Source organism: Gobio gobio (assembly GCF_949357685.1).
Source record: "Gobio gobio genome assembly, chromosome: 1".
In the NCBI taxonomy this organism is placed as follows: domain Eukaryota; kingdom Metazoa; phylum Chordata; class Actinopteri; order Cypriniformes; family Gobionidae; genus Gobio; species Gobio gobio.
Window position 1 is genome coordinate 39,383,395 of NC_137097.1, and position 16,999 is coordinate 39,400,393.

The window sequence follows — 16,999 nt, forward strand, 5'->3', positions numbered from 1 at the left end:
CTATCATAAGGCTAATACACAACTGTTCAAAACCTCAGTAAGATTTATTCATGTTTTAGAAAGAAGTCTCTTCTGCTCACCAAGGCTACATTTATTTGATTAAAACAGTAATATTGTGAAATATTATTCCAAATTAAAATAATATTTTCTATATGAATATATTTTAAAGTGTAATCCTGTGATGTCAAAGCTGTATTTTCAGCATCTTTACTCCAGTCTTCAGTGTCACATGATCCTTCAGAAATCATTCTAATACGATGACTTGCTGCTCAAGAAACATTTCTGATTATTATCAATGTTGAAAACAGTTGTGCTGCTAATATTTTAGTGGAAACTGTGATACTTTTTTTCAGGATTATTAGATGAAGAGAAAGTTCAAAAGAACAGCATTTATTTGAAATAGAAATCTTTTGTAACATTATGAATGTCTTTACTGTCCCTTTTAATCAATTTAATGCATCCTCTGACCCCAAACGTGTGAACGTTAGTGTATAATTGTTGTGATAATATTTAAATAATAATACTCACCTCATCTTCTTCTTTATTATTGTTCTGTTTGGCCACCTCGGTCTCCGCTTTCACTCTGTGTATAAAGTCCCTCATTTTCAGTGCAATTGTACAGTCTAGTTAAACATTTAATAACCAAGTCCAAGTAGCATGTTATGAAAAAGATGCATATTAATGTAAAAAAACATCACCTGTGGCTGCTAACCTGAATATGTCATGTTTGATTTATTCGACTACTGCATGACACCCTGAAAACTGCATATAAATGCACCCCTTTGGCTTATTATTTGGACAAAACAATGACTCACTTTTTGAGTTCCTCCTCCAGGTCTTTGTTTTTCTCCTCTAGTTTGGTTTTGGCCTGCAAAACCGCATCCAGCTCCTCTTGAAGAACCTCTCTCTCACAGGACAGCTCGTCCACACGAGCGATCAGATCATTCTTCACCACGTTCAGCGCATTTCTGTGCACACAAACACAAACAATATGGTGTCAACAACAAAGCCACATAAAACAGCAAATTATCTGTAAAAAGCAAACAAATTGACTCACTTCGTCTCAAGCAATTGCACATTTTCCTGAATAAGATTCTCCACCTCACGACTCATGCCTGCGAAATACAACACAAATGATTACAGTAAACCCAAGGCAAATTGATGACAACTGCAATGATCCGATAATTAAAACACTGTTCAAAAATTCAAAATGTTTGAGATGAATTTAATGTGCCCTGTGTTTTTAGGTTGGACAGGCCATATGAATGGTCTTACCGGAAAGACTTGGGTGTGAAAGCGCATGCACTGCATGTGTTCGACAGAGAGACAGACACATGGAGAGTGAAACAGGAATGGACAGCTGTGAGGTGAGAGTTAACAGGTCACAGAAAAACCAAGAGAGATGCTGGAAAGAGTGGAGAGTCTACTGACAGATCAGCACGACTATTCTACCACATTTAGATTAGCTATATGACTAGGCCCACACAGAATCCATGCCCAGTTTATTTAATATCATGGCTGATTTGTCCAACAAGACAGCTACAAACAAAGAGTAGCATGGGAGACCAGGCTTCACTTTGTGGAAAAGGGCAAAAACTTGGGCAACTTGAGTAATCTTGGGGTATAAAAAATACATTTGGGGACTACGATGCCTTTATGACTAAATTAAAATATTAATGGTGCACTGTGTAAATTTTAGCGGCATCTAGCAGTGAGGTTGTGAATTGCAACCGGCCACCGCTCACCCCTCCCTTTCGAAGCACATAGAGAAGCTACGGTGGCCAACACAGGACAAAGATGCTAGCGCTCTGTAGAGCAATTTGTCCGTTTAGGGCTACTGTAGAAACATGGCGGCGCAAAATGGTGACTTCACTGTAAGGGGACCCGCGGTGTATGTAGATAGAAATGGCTCATTCTAAAGGCCCGGGTATACTTCACTTTCCGCGCCTTGACGCGCCCGGACGCGCGTCTTTCAAAGTATACTACACCACGGATGCGCGCGGATAATCGCGTTCGACACATGCGCAGTAAAAAAATGTCTATGCTCTACCAGACATCGGAGGGCAGCACTGAGTCCTGTCATCAACGGGACATTCGCTGGGCAGTCACTTCTTTTCGCTGGGCAACATAGTTTGGAAGAAACACTGAAGAATCAAAAATTCTCTCTTTTTTTTTTTCCAAGCGTGTTGTTTTTAAACCGGTCTTTGCACACTCTTCTTCGACGGCTGAAAACTGTGCTCAATACTGTGCATCGTGCCACCTAGTGGACTCTTCTGTACTGCTGGCGCATGCGCTGTTGCACGCGGACCGGACGGGGAATGACAAAAATGACGTCATGCGGGCGGTGCATGAACGCAGACGGCCGAAGTATACCTGGGCCTTTAGGTAATAAAAACATAACGGTTCATTATGTAAGGTGTTTATACACCACTGAAAACATAGTTATGTATATTATATTGCATTTCTGTCAATAGATCCTCATAAATATTACACACTGCACCTTTAAATCTTTAAAACATGTAATGACATATTTCATTAAAGTGTCTGGTTGAAAACTGTTGACTCATCAGATGATCAATATTTTCTCATAAAAACTATTTAAATATATGTATTAAATAATATTTATCTTAAAATATATATAATATATACAGACTACCATTCAAAAGTCTGGGGTTTGTACAATTTTGTTTTAAAGAAATTAATACTTTTATTCAGCAAGGACGTATTCAATTGATCAAAAGTGGCATTGAAGACATTTATAATATTACAAAATAGTTAAAAATGAAAAAATGTACCACTGCCACCACAACAATATTAAGCAACACAACAGTTTTTACCACTGATAATAATAAGTAATGTTTCTTGAGCATCAAATCATAATATTAGAATGATTTCTGGAGGATCATGTGACACTGAATGTAAATATGCTTCTACAATAATTACTGCAGAAAATGTGAAAATGTCGGCAGATTCTGTGTGGCCTTAAGAAATAACACTAGCACTGGGCTACATTTATTTAAAAATGTTGCTGCTTTAGTCCAAACCCATATGGCTGGCACTATTTATTTGCTGTATGATTCAGTTAAAGGGGAAAGTATGAAAAAGTATGAATGGAAGATTAAGATGCTACGAATTGTGAGTGAAACAAGTGGAACAGAGGACGCTGAAATAAAGAAGCAAGGATGTCATACACACCGGAGTACTCCACTGCGGTTAGAGGGAAGAGGAACAGGACAACAGGGCATGGAGAGAGAAATCTGGGTCAGTTCAACATGCAGAACAGAGCATCATGGGACTATGCCACTATATCACAGAACTCATCTCATAATGATGGAAAATGACACACATTTAATGTTTATAAAACTCAATCTCAGGTAAAAATGTCATATGTTTGTGTAATACACATTTCTCTTGATAATATCTGAAAATGAACAGCAATAAACGCACCCAGCAGATCTGCTCCTTCATCCACGTCTCCAATCAAACCTGTGCCTGCTGACGACACTTCTTCAAAGAGAGATTCTGTGTTGCGGTCAAATGCCATGTTCTCAATCCCTCGGGTCGGGGTACTTCAACACATCAGCAACAAGCATGTTACATCATTCAAATATATGCCAGCATTGGATTTCACCTGAAAGGGTAACACTGCAGTTACTCAGTTCAGTTCAGAGAATCCTATTAAACTGAGGTTTTAAGGTGTTATCTCCATTGTTGGGAAAGTTACTTTTAAAAGTAATGCGTTACAATATTGGGTTATGTAAAAAGTAACTGATTACATTACTTAGTTACCTTTTGTGGAAAGTAATGTTATGTTACTTTTCAGTTTCTCTCACCTGACTGAGGCTCGCTCTTTTCCAGGCTTTGCAGGTGTTTTTTTTTTTGCAAGTGTTTAAAGCAGTAATGCATTCAACAACATAGCCTATATCATACGCCTTAATTTTCTATTCTATTCTGAGCACTTAGAATATTTCCTGACCCCTAGCGCACATTCAAATGTTTCAGACACAATGTTACGGCACGTTGGTTACCTTGCACCTTTATATCCGAGGTCCATGTCCAGCTCTGGGGTGGACTCAATAATGGCCTGAACATCTGACTTCTCCTCATTATCAGCCAGACCTGAACAATCAGAATGGACAATTACATATTTGTCTGTCTTGTTCTGGGGACTCAATGCATTTAACATGTGATCTGCAATATACAAGTATGCTTGTATTATATTACTCATAGTAAAGTTAAACTCAAGAATGAGTGAAATTGTTATTTTTCATTGATACACTGTAGCTGCGTTTCCACCACAGGAACCTTCCCCAGGAACCAGGGACTTTGGGGTGGTATTAGGTGCGTTTCCACTGCAGGGACCAGGGTCTAAATGAAGTTCTGGGTAAAAAAAATTCCCCCTCAGAAAGTCCCTGCTCACGACGTAGTACTTTTCAAAGTTCACAAACTTTCGGGGGTGGGACTTGGTTAATTGGTTGACTCCACGCAGCATTTTAGGTCAACCACCATTTTTAAAAGTCTGTTGTGGTGAGTGCAGTAAGAGTTGTTTGCTATTCGAATCAACAATGGAGCTTAAAAAATACGGCCAACGACAAGGTTCAGGCTTTATTAAGCTTATATGTGGAGGACGAAAAGTCATGCGCAGTACTACGTCACCGGACTAATTTGCCTAATCTTCACGGTACTTTAGACCGCAATTGAAACGCAAACAGCAACCGGTCTGGGGGGAAAAAGGTTCCTGGGACAAATTGCTCCGAGTAATTTTAGGAAACGCAGCTTTTGACAAAGTCTGAAAAGCGGAGGGTAAATTCTGACTAAGGAACAGTTTTATATTTTACTGTGAAACAAATATATATATATTTTATATATATATATATATATATATAATTGCTAAAGTTTATTCATGAATTGCATCTTATATTAGTATATATTCATGTAGCTCAATCAGTAGAGAACGAACTTAGAAAAATGGTATACTTTAAATGCAATGCAAGTCGCTTTAAATAAGTGTCTGCCAAGAGCATAATTCTAAATGTAAATGGCATTAAATTGATCGTGACAGTAAATACATTTATAACGTCACAAAATATTTTTGTTTCAAAAAATATAAAGCAGCACAACTGTTTTCAACACTGATAATAATCATAAATGTTTCTTGAGCATCAAAATCATCATATTAGAATGATTACTGAAAGATCATGTTACACTGAAGACTGGAGTAATGATGATGAAAATACAGCTTTGATCACAGGAATAAATTACATTTTAAAATATATTCAAATAGAAAGCAGTAGTTTAGCAGCAACTAAAGCACAATTTACAAAACATTCAGCAATTTTAGAGTTATTTATACTTCTATTAATGCTTTCCATCCACAGTAAAAGAACGTCTAACCCGCAGAGACGCTCCTGGTGCCGGGAACAGCCTGAACCTCTGTGTTCTTCCAGAATCCATCTCCATCCTCTCGATGGGAGTCCAGTGCCATGTCAGAGGCTGTAGTGGACATGGGAGTGACAGACTTTGAGCCTCCCTGGCTGAGGTCAGACAGCTCATCCTGAAATCATTCAATGCACAATGATCATTACGAGAAGGTCAGAGGTCACAGCTCAAGGACAGAGGAGAGCATGAACAACATGAAAGCACAGAATGGTAGGGATATTCGGTTTATCCCTGCACATCAACTAACAACCTGAGGTGAGATCAACGAGCACACACACAGGACAGACAAAATGAAAATTATAATGAATAATATTCATAACTGCTGGCACTGTAAACAACCTCAAACTTAATTAAAAAGGAGATTATGAAATTGGTGTCAAATAATAACTAGATAAATCAGTGTCAGTGGAGAAACAAGAGAAACACTTGACAGCTCATTGATGCTACTGTAAGAAAGCTTACAACAAGATACAACACAAAACAACAAAGAACTGTTGTTAGAACAAAACAAAAACATTTTTGAGATTGATTGATACAGATTATTATTTAATAAAATGTATTTATTATTAATTATTATTAACTATCTGATATCCAGAAACGATTTCAAATATTGTTTTGTTTCTGCTTTTTGACACAATAATAGAAAGTGTATGAATAATAATAATAATAGTTATGCCATTTAACACATGCATTTTACACATATTAGGCTACACATTTAAAATTGTTTAAGTTATAAGAGTCAAATTTTGTTTAATGTCTGCTTTTTGACAAAAAATATTGTTAAAAAATATAATACAACTATGCAAAAGTGTATGCATAATAATAATTTGTGCAAAGATGCTTTGTAACTTTGATGTTTAATTAATATTTACACCTTAACAATGTTAAATAATAAATAACTTTGTTTATTTTAAAATCAACTAAACCAATTATCGGTCAATCTCATACAAAAATACTATTACAAAAACACATTGCAACACACAGAGACCATTTACCATTTACACAACACACCCCAAAGCAAAGCAAATAAATTTATAATGAATGATAAAATAAGTTTGGTTCGGGTATTGCTGTGAATGCAACACAACTGAAATTAATGCAGGGATTTATAGAAAAGAAAAACTACATTAAAGCCAAGTGTTAGGGTAAAAGTCGGCGCGAAATCAAAATTGAAGCTATTTACTTTGTTAGTGCACATTACTACACCCTGTGTACAATTATTAGGCAAGTTGTATTTTTGAGGATTCATTTTATTCTTGAAGAACTACAGTGCTTTTGGTCAATCCAAAATGTTAATAAACATCAAACCTTAATATTTAAGGAAGCAAAAGTGAGGTTTTGGCTTACTTAGAATATTTATGTGTACAACTATTGGGCAAATGTAAGCGTGCAGAATTATGCAACAAAATGAAAAACGAAACTTTTCCCATCTCACTTTATTTTTATCTGTTAAAGTGAGAATGAAAAACAAACAACTCAATTTACAAAAAGATTTCTGACATTAAAAAGAAAATGCTGTGACCTATATAAAACACCCTTCTTTTCAATAACAGTCATTAGCCTTCCATCCATCCTAGATCTGTTGACGATCAACTTTTTGTGCAGCAACAACCACAGCCTCCCAGATACTGTTCAGCGAGGTGTACGGTTGTCCTTCACCATATATATCCCGTTTAAGAAGGGCCCACAAGTTCTAAATAGGGTTTAGATCAGGTAAAGAAGGGGGCCATGTCATTACTCTTTCATCTTTAAGGCCTTTACTGGCTAGCCACGCAGTGAAGTACTTTGATGCATGCGATGGAGCATTGTCCTGCATAAAAATCATGGTCTTCTTGAAAGATGCAGACTTTTTCCTGTACTATTGACTGAAAGGGTCTTCTAAAAACTGGCAGTAGGTTTGGGAGTTGCTTTTGAGTCCATCTTCAACCCGAAAAGGTCCCACTAGCTCATCTTTAATAATACCAGCCCATACCAGTACCCCACCTCCACCTTGCTGGCGTCTGAGTTGAAGTGGAGCTCTGTGCCCATTACTGATCCAGCCACGGGCCCATCCATCTGGTCCGCCAAGAGTCACTCTCGTCTCATCAGTCCATAAAACCTGTCTTCAGATATTTCTTGGCCCAGTCTTGACGTTTCAACTTATGTGTCTTGTTCAGTGGGTTACAGCCTTCCTTAAACTGGTCATGTCTCTGAGCACTGAACACCTTGTACTTCTGGGCACTCCAGGTAGATTGCGGTTCTGGAATATGACAGCACTGGAGGATAATGGGTTCCTGGTAGCTTCACGTTTGTGTCTTCTCAAATCTTTGGCAGTTAATTTGCGTCTTTTTTTTTTCTCAACATGTTTCTTACGACCCTGTTGACTATGTGCAACAAAACGTTTGATGGTTCTGTGATCACGTCCCAATATCTTCATTTATATCTATCAAAAGTGCTGCATCCCTCTGAAATTTTGACTTTTCAGAGACAGTTAAATCTCTTTTTTTGCCCATTTTGCCTGAGGAAAAGAAGCTGCCTAATAATTATGCCCACCTTGATATAGGGTGTTGATTTCCTTAGGCCACACCCTCCCTCATTACACAAATACATATCACCTGATATGCTTAAATCCAATAAGCATTCAAGTTTATACAGCTTGGAGTTGGAAAATGTGCATAAAAATGAGGATATGGTCAAAATACTCACTTGCCTAATAATTGTGCACACGGTATAGTCTTGTGGTGAACAATTTGTGCAAGTTGATTATTAAAAAAAAATGTACCCTTTATTTTGATGGTCCCTTTTGAACATGCTGTTGACTATAAGTAACTTTGCACCTACATGTCAACTAACTATCATTCGAGAAGACTGTCTGCTTAACATCTGCTAACTCTTTATTGTGATGGTCCTCCAACAGATATTCTACTAACTATAAGTAACTTTGCAACTACATGTCAACTTATTCTAACCCTAACCCAAACCCTACCAGTCTACCTACTCGACTAACACTCTAATGAGAGTTAGTTGACATGTAGGTGCAATGTTACTCATAGTCAACAGAATGTGTTACAGGGACAATCAAAATAAAGTGAAAACAAAAAAATTGTCTTTGTAATCTTTGATCAAAATCTGAAAAAGTACTTCTCTACCCTCTAGATTGGCCTTCCTTCTCAGATGATGTCAGTTTGACGGCTCGGGTAGAACATCCCCTCCAACTGTCAGTCAGTTGCGAGCTTTGACAGCGAGCTGAATACTTTTATAGATCCAATCAATTCCCAGCGGCAAAAAATAAGCCTCGCCCTCTATTTAATTCTTCTCATTCAATATTCCGTTTCGATCAGAAAATGTCATAATATTGAAGTAACTCTCGGTTCACGGTGACTTTAAGAGTAATGTACAGGAAGCACCAAATAAATTATATAAAAACATAACTTTTTTCATTTAAACTGTAATGTAACCTACTAAAATGTAAAACTTTTATTGCTACATATTTATGTTTTAAATACCCACACACTTTAGCCAAAATAATGCAAAACTAACTTCATTGTCCACAACTCAAAACAATGTAACAGAGTTACTTTTAACAGGAGTAAAGAAATAAATGTAATGCATTTCTTTTCAAAGTAACATTCCCCAACACAGGTTAAAAGTACATAAAAGCTACAATGCGTGTTAAAAACTAAAGACAAGCAATACTATCAGCAACCATTTTGATATTAAAAAACACAATGTAAGAAAAGTGTGAATGAAGAATGAAATCTAAGACGGCGTGAAACTGAAATGGCATGCGGTGAAACTGAAATTAAAAGCATGCGTTAGCTGTATGCAACTACATCCTAGATTATTGATAGCTAAAGATCATTTTAATATGCTCTTTTTATTTAGCATTTATTATAAATCTGGACTTTCTACATCTTTGTAGTTGCATGCAGCTAAAACACCACACATGGTTCTGTGAATAAACTTTCTGACTATTAGAGGACAACAGTGATTTGCACTACACACTGTCCGCCGGCACGGAGCCTTGCTACCTTGCAGTCGTTTGCCAGCGAATCCCAAGCTTCCAGAACATCCTTACCCTCCCTGTTCTTTGGAGCGTCCTCCGCCTCCAACTGCTTGGACAAGAAAATTGGGACGTGGCATCTTATATTTGTTTGCAACACTGGCACAACACAAAACACAATAGTGCTCACATGTGTTTGTGGTTGTGCTGCGATCTAGCATTGGTGAATGGGAAAACATAACTAACATAACATTATTGTGCATGGGAACATTTAAAGCAGCGATCCATTCAAGAGAGCTTCGAATTCTTAATGTTGCCATGTTTCATGGAGGTGAACGTGGATGTCGAAGCATCAGTTCACGGAAAGAAAAATGGCTGTAACATTAAAGGCATGAATGTTCTGTGTGATTGAACATATTTGTCCATTCAAATCCAATTTTTACATGTGCATCTAACACATCCTTAAAACAAGTTTACAACAGCCTATCCTAAATAAAAGGTAAAAGGAATGGTGTAGATACAGGCATTTTAACTCTTTAGTTGTTTAACTGTATTTTTTAGCATTTTAAAGGAGGAGTAGTTCACTTAAGAATGAAAATGTCCTGATCATTTATCCAATTCATCCAAGATGTTCATGTCTTTCTTTCTTCGGTCGAAAATAAATTAAGGTTTTTGAGGGAAATATTCAAGGATATTTCTCCATATAGTGGACTACAATGGGGTCCAACGGGTTGACGGTCCAAATTCCAGTTTCTATGCAGCTTCAAAGAGCTCTACAAGATCCCAGCCGGGGAATAAGGGTTTTATCTAGCAAATCGATCAGTCATTTTCTAAAAATATACACTTCCTGATCTCTACTGCGCAGATGCCGGTCCAAAATCAGCGCAAGATGTCAACGCCATATTCAGACATTGGCGGCTTCACATTTCTCCAATGGAAGAGTTTTTTTTACAGTCTATGGTTGGACCCCATTGAAGTCCACTATATGGAGAAAAATGTTTTCCTCAAAAACCTTAAAGGGGTACTTCAGCGCTGGGAAGATGAATGTGTATTTAAACTGGGTCATTTATAGAATTTGGTGCCTTCTAGACTGAAAAAAGACAGAACATTTATTTTTGTCTCGTGGATGAAAGACAACAACTCCCAGAATGCACTTGCTTCGCTGCCCTACGAGGCCACTCCCAAAGCCACGCCTACCGGTTACATCTCTTGCCCACCGCAGCACCACCCCATCGTCGTTTTGATTTTCATGGTAATACAATCATTTCGTTCAGTTAGAGAACAAACACTACAATTAAAAACTGAACGTGTCTTTTCAATAAAGTGTGAGTGAGCCGAACGAAAGTCCCGGCACAAACGCAGCAGGAGTCAAAATTCATTCATCACAAGAGCGAAGAGCTGAGCAGAGCTGAGGTAAGCGCGGCAGTCATTCGCGGCGCATGTCCAGTCTGGCTCGTTATCAGATCGCATATGGAAGCTTAACTTTCATAGGAATTCATTGAAAAGTTGAAACACTCACTTTGCTCCGCACCGCTCCGTTATTAATGCCTGATCCGAGATCCAGTGCGCATTTACATTCTGTGCATGAGATCCTACCCCTATGGGTGGGGTTGAAAACATGCGGAACTAACTCCTACTACTGACTGTAGTCTTTAGCCTCTGGCCCAAAAATCCTCAGATGACACAAAATGGTGATATTTGCGTCATCAGAAGATTTTTTCCAGAAATAAAATGCATAATTGTCTAGTCTCAAGGGGACACGAGGGGGGGAAAGTACGATAATTTGAATATACTACAGAGTTTCTACTGATACAAAGCTTTAATTTCTTTTCGACTGAAGAAAGAATGAACATCTTGGGTGGCATGGGGGTGAGTACATTATCAGGAAAATTTTTATTCTGAAGTGAACTACTCCTTTAAACCTGTAGTAAATTTTTTATGGGTCACTGTCAGTGTTACAAGATGCTTAAAAAAGTGTCAAGACATCCACCGGGAAACATTTATCATTACACAAACAGCCCTTCTTTCAGAAGATATCCACACAAAACAAATCAAATATGTTTTTATGATCCTCTCTATGTTTCTATGATTGATAATTATGCCAATTCGAAATGCCTGGTGTAAATTCCCTCGACATTTGTCTTAGTGTCTCAGTAGAAAATGTCGTTGGCTGTTATTGTACCTTGAGGCTGGCGTTAGAGCGCTGGTGACTGAGATTGTTGAACCTCCAGCCCTCTGTCCCAGGAGTCTCGGCTCTACCCTGGACGTCAGACGTCACTGAAGAGCTCCCGCCAGACATGGGAAAGATTCCCAGAGACAGGGGCCGGTCTTTCCTGTTTAAAGAAGGGGGAAAAAAGAGGATTAAAATCATGATAACCTGCATCATATATATAGATAAACACGGAATGCATTGCAATTAGCCATTGTTTCATTTCACCAATTTTATTTCAATCTATATAAACAATCTACTTCCCAATCGGTTTGCCAGTTCTCATTCAACTACATGACATTTCTTTCTAGCACACATCATGTCCGTCTTACCGAACTCGGCCCAGTGTTCCTGTGTCAGAGGTCTCTCCTCCCGTCTGCTGCAGCCTGATCCGTTCCACATGTTCCATGTAGTTGTGGATCATCTGAAGAACAAATGGAAAAAAGTAGGTAGATTAAATAAAGAGCTGCAGCTAAACATGGTTGTAAATTCTCTTCTAAATGATTAATCAAGTTTTGTTTGAGGTCAATCATTTTTCTCAAAAGTCTCATGCTCACCAAGGATGCATTTATTTGATAATACAGTAAAAACAGTAAAATTGTGGAATATTATTACAATTTAAAAGAACTGTTTTGTATTGTAATATATTTTAAAATGTAATTTATTCCTGTGATGTCAAAGCTGTATTTTCAGCATCATTACTCCAGTTTTCAGTGTCACATGATCCTACAGAAATCATTCTAATATGATGATTTGATGCTCAAGAAACATTTCTGATTATTATCAGTGCTGAAAACTGTTGAGCTGCTTCGTATTTTTGTGGAAACCATGATCAATTGTTTTCAGGATCCTTTAATGGAATAGAAAGTTTAAAAAAACATACACCTGATATGGAAATCTTCTATAACATTATAAATGTCACTTTTATCAATTGCCGAATAAGGCAATGTACACATTGTAAAGTTTCAGGAGTGACAACCGTATTTAAAGGAAGATATTTGGAAGAATGTTTGTAAAGAAGCAGATCTTGGGCCCCAATGACTACCATAGTAATTTTCCCACTACCATGGTAGTCAATGGGGCCCGAGGTCTGTTTGGTTACCAACATTCTTCAAAATATCTTCTTTTGTGAATTGACAACCAAATTTAGCTGCAGCGTGTATGTGGCCTCTAAGTATTAATTTCTATTTTATTCTTGAAAAAAAAAGCTTACTAACCCCCGAATTTTGAACGGTATATATTTAACAACATATTAAATTGACTGCATTAAAGTCACCTTGAAATAAAAATTGACAGTTCTTGTTTTTTAATGAAATATTGCAGTATTTATTACAAATGATTTATCCGTGCACATCATTATTTTTTGTTAATTACAATAGAGAAGAAAAGACTATTGCAACTTCTGTTTCATGCCAACTTTAAAATATATACGGTTGTCACTCTCAAAGCCGCACTGTGTACATGACCTCTGTCATTTACATGGTGTTGAATTTGCTCTCTTTCTTACTTCTGTGTGCCGCAGGTGAAGGGAATTATACTCTCGCTTGAGTTCAGCCTCTCGCTCCTCTAATCGACTTACTGAGAAAGAAAGAGTAAGAAAGATTAGTTCAGCAGTACAAGAGTATTTTGCAAAGATTATAGAGTTGTAGTTCAGTTCACAATTACTTGTCTTTTTTATAAACTGCTTTAAAAAAAAAACTTTGAAAGAGAATATTTGTTTTCTCTTTGCATGCAAACGTTTGCAGTGTAAACACACATTACATGCCACACAGAAGCTCTGAAGGAGAGCCTAGAACTAAATGAGGACAGAGAAATGAGGCTAATTATTCCAGTCATCACCATAACACAGGTTAGAATGTCCCAAATGACCAAAGACGACCGGCAGTTTCACTGTAAAACCGTGAGAGAGAGCTTTCCACTTTAAATTGGTCTGAAGACAGATTTTAAGCTACGCTGAGTTGGCAAAGCCTCTGCTTTCAGTGAGGCCTATAAAAATACTTGCAGTTCTGTAGAGAGGATATTCACAGAGGATTTTAAACAGGGTTGATTTAAAAGAGGTGACACAAAGACATAATCCACTTTTAGCTGTCAGGTTTAAATCTAAGCCTGCAGCAGAATTGCCCAATGCATCCCACCATCAGACCTCCTACAGTAATTCACTGTCTACTGCATACTTTCATTTCAGCAGTGATTTCAAGTAGAACTGAAGTCCAGTTCAAATCTCAGACAAGGGTTTGCTGGCCATTCACTATTAATTAATGCCCGAATTAATTCATTAGTGCCAGATTAAAAGAGCAGACATCCATAATTAGCATGAATTGGTGCTTGACTAATATCATTATCACCCACGGGCATCTTGTGGAGTACAGGGCGATTCTAGCGCACACTCTGTCTGCACTGACCCTGCTTTAGCTTTTAGTTACAGATGTTTTTGAACAGCAGAACATGAGTAATTGTATTCAAGGCCACAGAAAACACTGCATTTAATAAAACTGAAGAGATTAATCACATTAATTCAAAACCAGACTAAACTCGCTTACACAAAGCCAGATTACTAGGGGTGTAAATATTTGTTCTGACAATGATTCAAATTCAGATTTAGATTCTTTTCACATTAATGACTCACGGTCCAAGAGGAATCAAACAGCTATACGTTGAAGCCAAAGGAAATGTCAACTCTTTCTGCTGCAAATGGGTAACATTATCACTGATCCATTAATGGGATCAGTGGAATGGGTTGAGGAGAGCGAGCAAATTGAATGATGGGATGGTACTCTGTTATATGGACCATGTGTGAAGAACAAAGTAAACCAATACTTCATATAAACACTGTTAGTGTAAACGAGAACAGGGGATAAAAGCAGGTGATTCTTACTCTGGTCAGCATAATTCTTGATCTTCAGCTCCAGCTGACGGGAATGTGATCCCAGGCTTTCCAGATGGTTCTGCAAGTCCTTCTTCTCTTGCTCCTGGGAATCTTCAAATTCAATGAACCTCTGCTCACAGAAAACACAAAGAAAAAAAATAAGCATTGCATAATACATTTATTTTTATAATAGCCAATAGGTGTTACATTATTTCATTCTTGCATCGTGAATAGACCATGATTTGCTACTTGCTGTTGCTAGTCAACGCTAGGTGGTATTTTTAATTTAAAGGAAGGATGCATTTTCAGTCTTATACATGTTCATGAATTATCAAAATTTTTATATGCATATATCTGTTAAAATAAACGTCAGTTAGCTAGCATATTGATTGTACACTTAGACTAAATGCTACAAAACTTCAAGCAGAAAAAACACTTTGATTTCTACCAAGTAGCCTAGCAGAATAGATGAAAAATAGAATTAAGAGTGTGAACCCTTATGCCTTTTTTACAGACTGAGGAACAAAATGTCAAATCTATCGAGACTGAAGCATGAAAAAGCCAGAAAAGTTTTCTAAGGATTTGATTTAATGAACAGTTTTATAGTCAGTTTTTTTTTTGTACAAATATATATGTAACCAAATCTATGATGTGAAATGTCGGTAAATGGTTGACCGATGTGATTGATGCTTTTTTCAATAGCCGATTCTGATATCTAGAAAGCACAGTTGTTGATACAATGCAGAGAGATGATTTAATGATAGCAACTAACAACACTGCTGAATGTATAAAAATTAGCTTTTCATGATATTTACTCACCAAATTCAAGAAAACTACTACTACACTACTAATATTTTACTGTGATACATTTTTTACAGGATTCTTTGATGAATAGAAAGTTTAAAATATATGAAAACAGCAAAAGGTGCATTAAGCATTGACAAAATTGTCTGTTTCACAAGAAAAATACAGTTTGAATTCAGCAGCAAGAGTCTTTCAGCCTGGTCAAAGCAAAGGATCCCTTGACCTGGAAGTAATACCTTGACGCATTTTCCCTAATTGGAATCTCTCTCCTACAAAACCCGTTTCATGTCTGGAGTACAGGGGTCTCCTGGAGAGCCTGGTGCAGTGGGAGCATCTGATAAAGAGGAGCTGTTTCAGTGTCACTTTAGGTTCCTGTCACACTGGCACGCAAATCTCATTGAGCAACCCCCCGAGCAAAGAGATTTTTTGTTTTCAAACTGTTTTCTGAGTAAATATTATGTGAAACAAGTCGACGTCATCTTAAGTCAATAAATTATAAATCAGCATAATATCAGACACTATGCTCTCTAGAGATTAAAAAATATTCGCATCAGCGATGGAAACCCCCAAATTAACTAATTCAAATGTTAAAAAAAAGACGTTGCATAAACTGATGAGCCTCACATCACAGGTGAATCAAATATTGTTGATCATCTCCTAACAAGGCCACATATTAAGGTCTGGGTAGATCACTTCTCATAATCAACATATTGGATGCAGGAGAAATGGGCAGGAATAAAGATCGGAGCGACTTTCACAAGGGCCAAATTGTTATGGCAGGGTGACTGGGTCAGAAAACCTCTGAAATGGAGAGGCTTGTGTGTTGCACCCGGTCAGGAGTGGTGAAAAATTACCAGCAGTGTCCGAGGAGGGACAAACCACAAACCAGCGACAGGGTGTTGGGCGCCCAAGGCTCATCGATGAACGAGGGCAATAAAGGATATCCGATCTGGTCAGAACCAACAGAAGGTCTACTGTGGCACAATCCACTCAAAATTTTAATGGTGGTTATGGGAGGAATGTGTCAAAACACAGAGTGCATCACAGTCTGCTGCGTATGGGGCCGCACAGACCAATGAGAGTGCCTATGATGACCCCTGTCCACTGTCGAAAGCGCCTACAATGGCCACGCAAGCATAGGAACTGGACCTTGGAGAATCGGAAGAAGGTCGTCTGGTCCGATTGGTCCGGTTTTCTTTTACATCACAGGGACAGTCTAAATCCATCCAGTTTAGTCAGGTACATGTGCAATGTTTACCTGGGGAAGTGATGGGACCAGGATGCACTGTGGGACAACGACAAGCCGGTGGAGGCAGTGTGATGCTCTGGGCAATGTCCTGGGAAAACCTAGGTCCGGCCATTGAACTGGACGTAAATTTGGCACGTGCCTCCTACCTAAACATAGTTGCAGACCAGTTACCACCTCCAAATTCCCAATTTCAGTCCAATTGAGCATCTGTAAGATGTGCTGGACCAACAAGTTCGATCCACGGCGACTCCACCTCGTGATCTACAGTCGACACTGTTTTGGCAGCACACGGAAGACCAACAAAATATTAGGCAGGTGGTCATCATAAAGTGTTGCCTTATCAGAGTAGTTTAGTATGTATATAGTTTAAACTTGTCTCATATTGATTTTGCAAACATGATTAACACTGTTGTTATTAACTTAACCATTTTCAGTAATTGAAATAAAAGC

General features: G+C 37.9%; 1 protein-coding gene across 9 annotated transcripts in view; it reads right to left on the bottom strand.

The window, feature by feature from the left end:
• spag9a (sperm associated antigen 9a) overlaps positions 1 to 16,999 on the bottom strand; it is a 36,311-nt gene that overhangs the window by 16,750 nt on the left and 2,562 nt on the right. For 2 of the 9 annotated variants that reach the window (XM_079821732.1, XM_079821728.1), the window contains exons 2-13: positions 14,506 to 14,626; positions 13,138 to 13,208; positions 11,963 to 12,054; positions 11,604 to 11,754; positions 9,450 to 9,533; positions 5,395 to 5,554; positions 4,029 to 4,119; positions 3,448 to 3,569; positions 3,196 to 3,207; positions 1,058 to 1,115; positions 816 to 968; positions 529 to 583 (exon numbers count right to left, since the gene is read on the bottom strand). In XM_079821732.1, the coding sequence (XP_079677858.1) occupies positions 529 to 583; positions 816 to 968; positions 1,058 to 1,115; positions 3,196 to 3,207; positions 3,448 to 3,569; positions 4,029 to 4,119; positions 5,395 to 5,554; positions 9,450 to 9,533; positions 11,604 to 11,754; positions 11,963 to 12,054; positions 13,138 to 13,208; positions 14,506 to 14,626 (1,170 nt within the window). Of the gene's footprint in view, positions 1 to 528; positions 584 to 815; positions 969 to 1,057; positions 1,116 to 1,275; positions 1,306 to 3,195; positions 3,208 to 3,447; positions 3,570 to 4,028; positions 4,120 to 5,394; positions 5,555 to 9,449; positions 9,534 to 11,603; positions 11,755 to 11,962; positions 12,055 to 13,137; positions 13,209 to 14,505; positions 14,627 to 16,999 lie in introns of all 9 variants that reach the window. The other 7 variants (XM_079821736.1, XM_079821730.1, XM_079821735.1 and 4 more) reach the window with 6 other exon arrangements.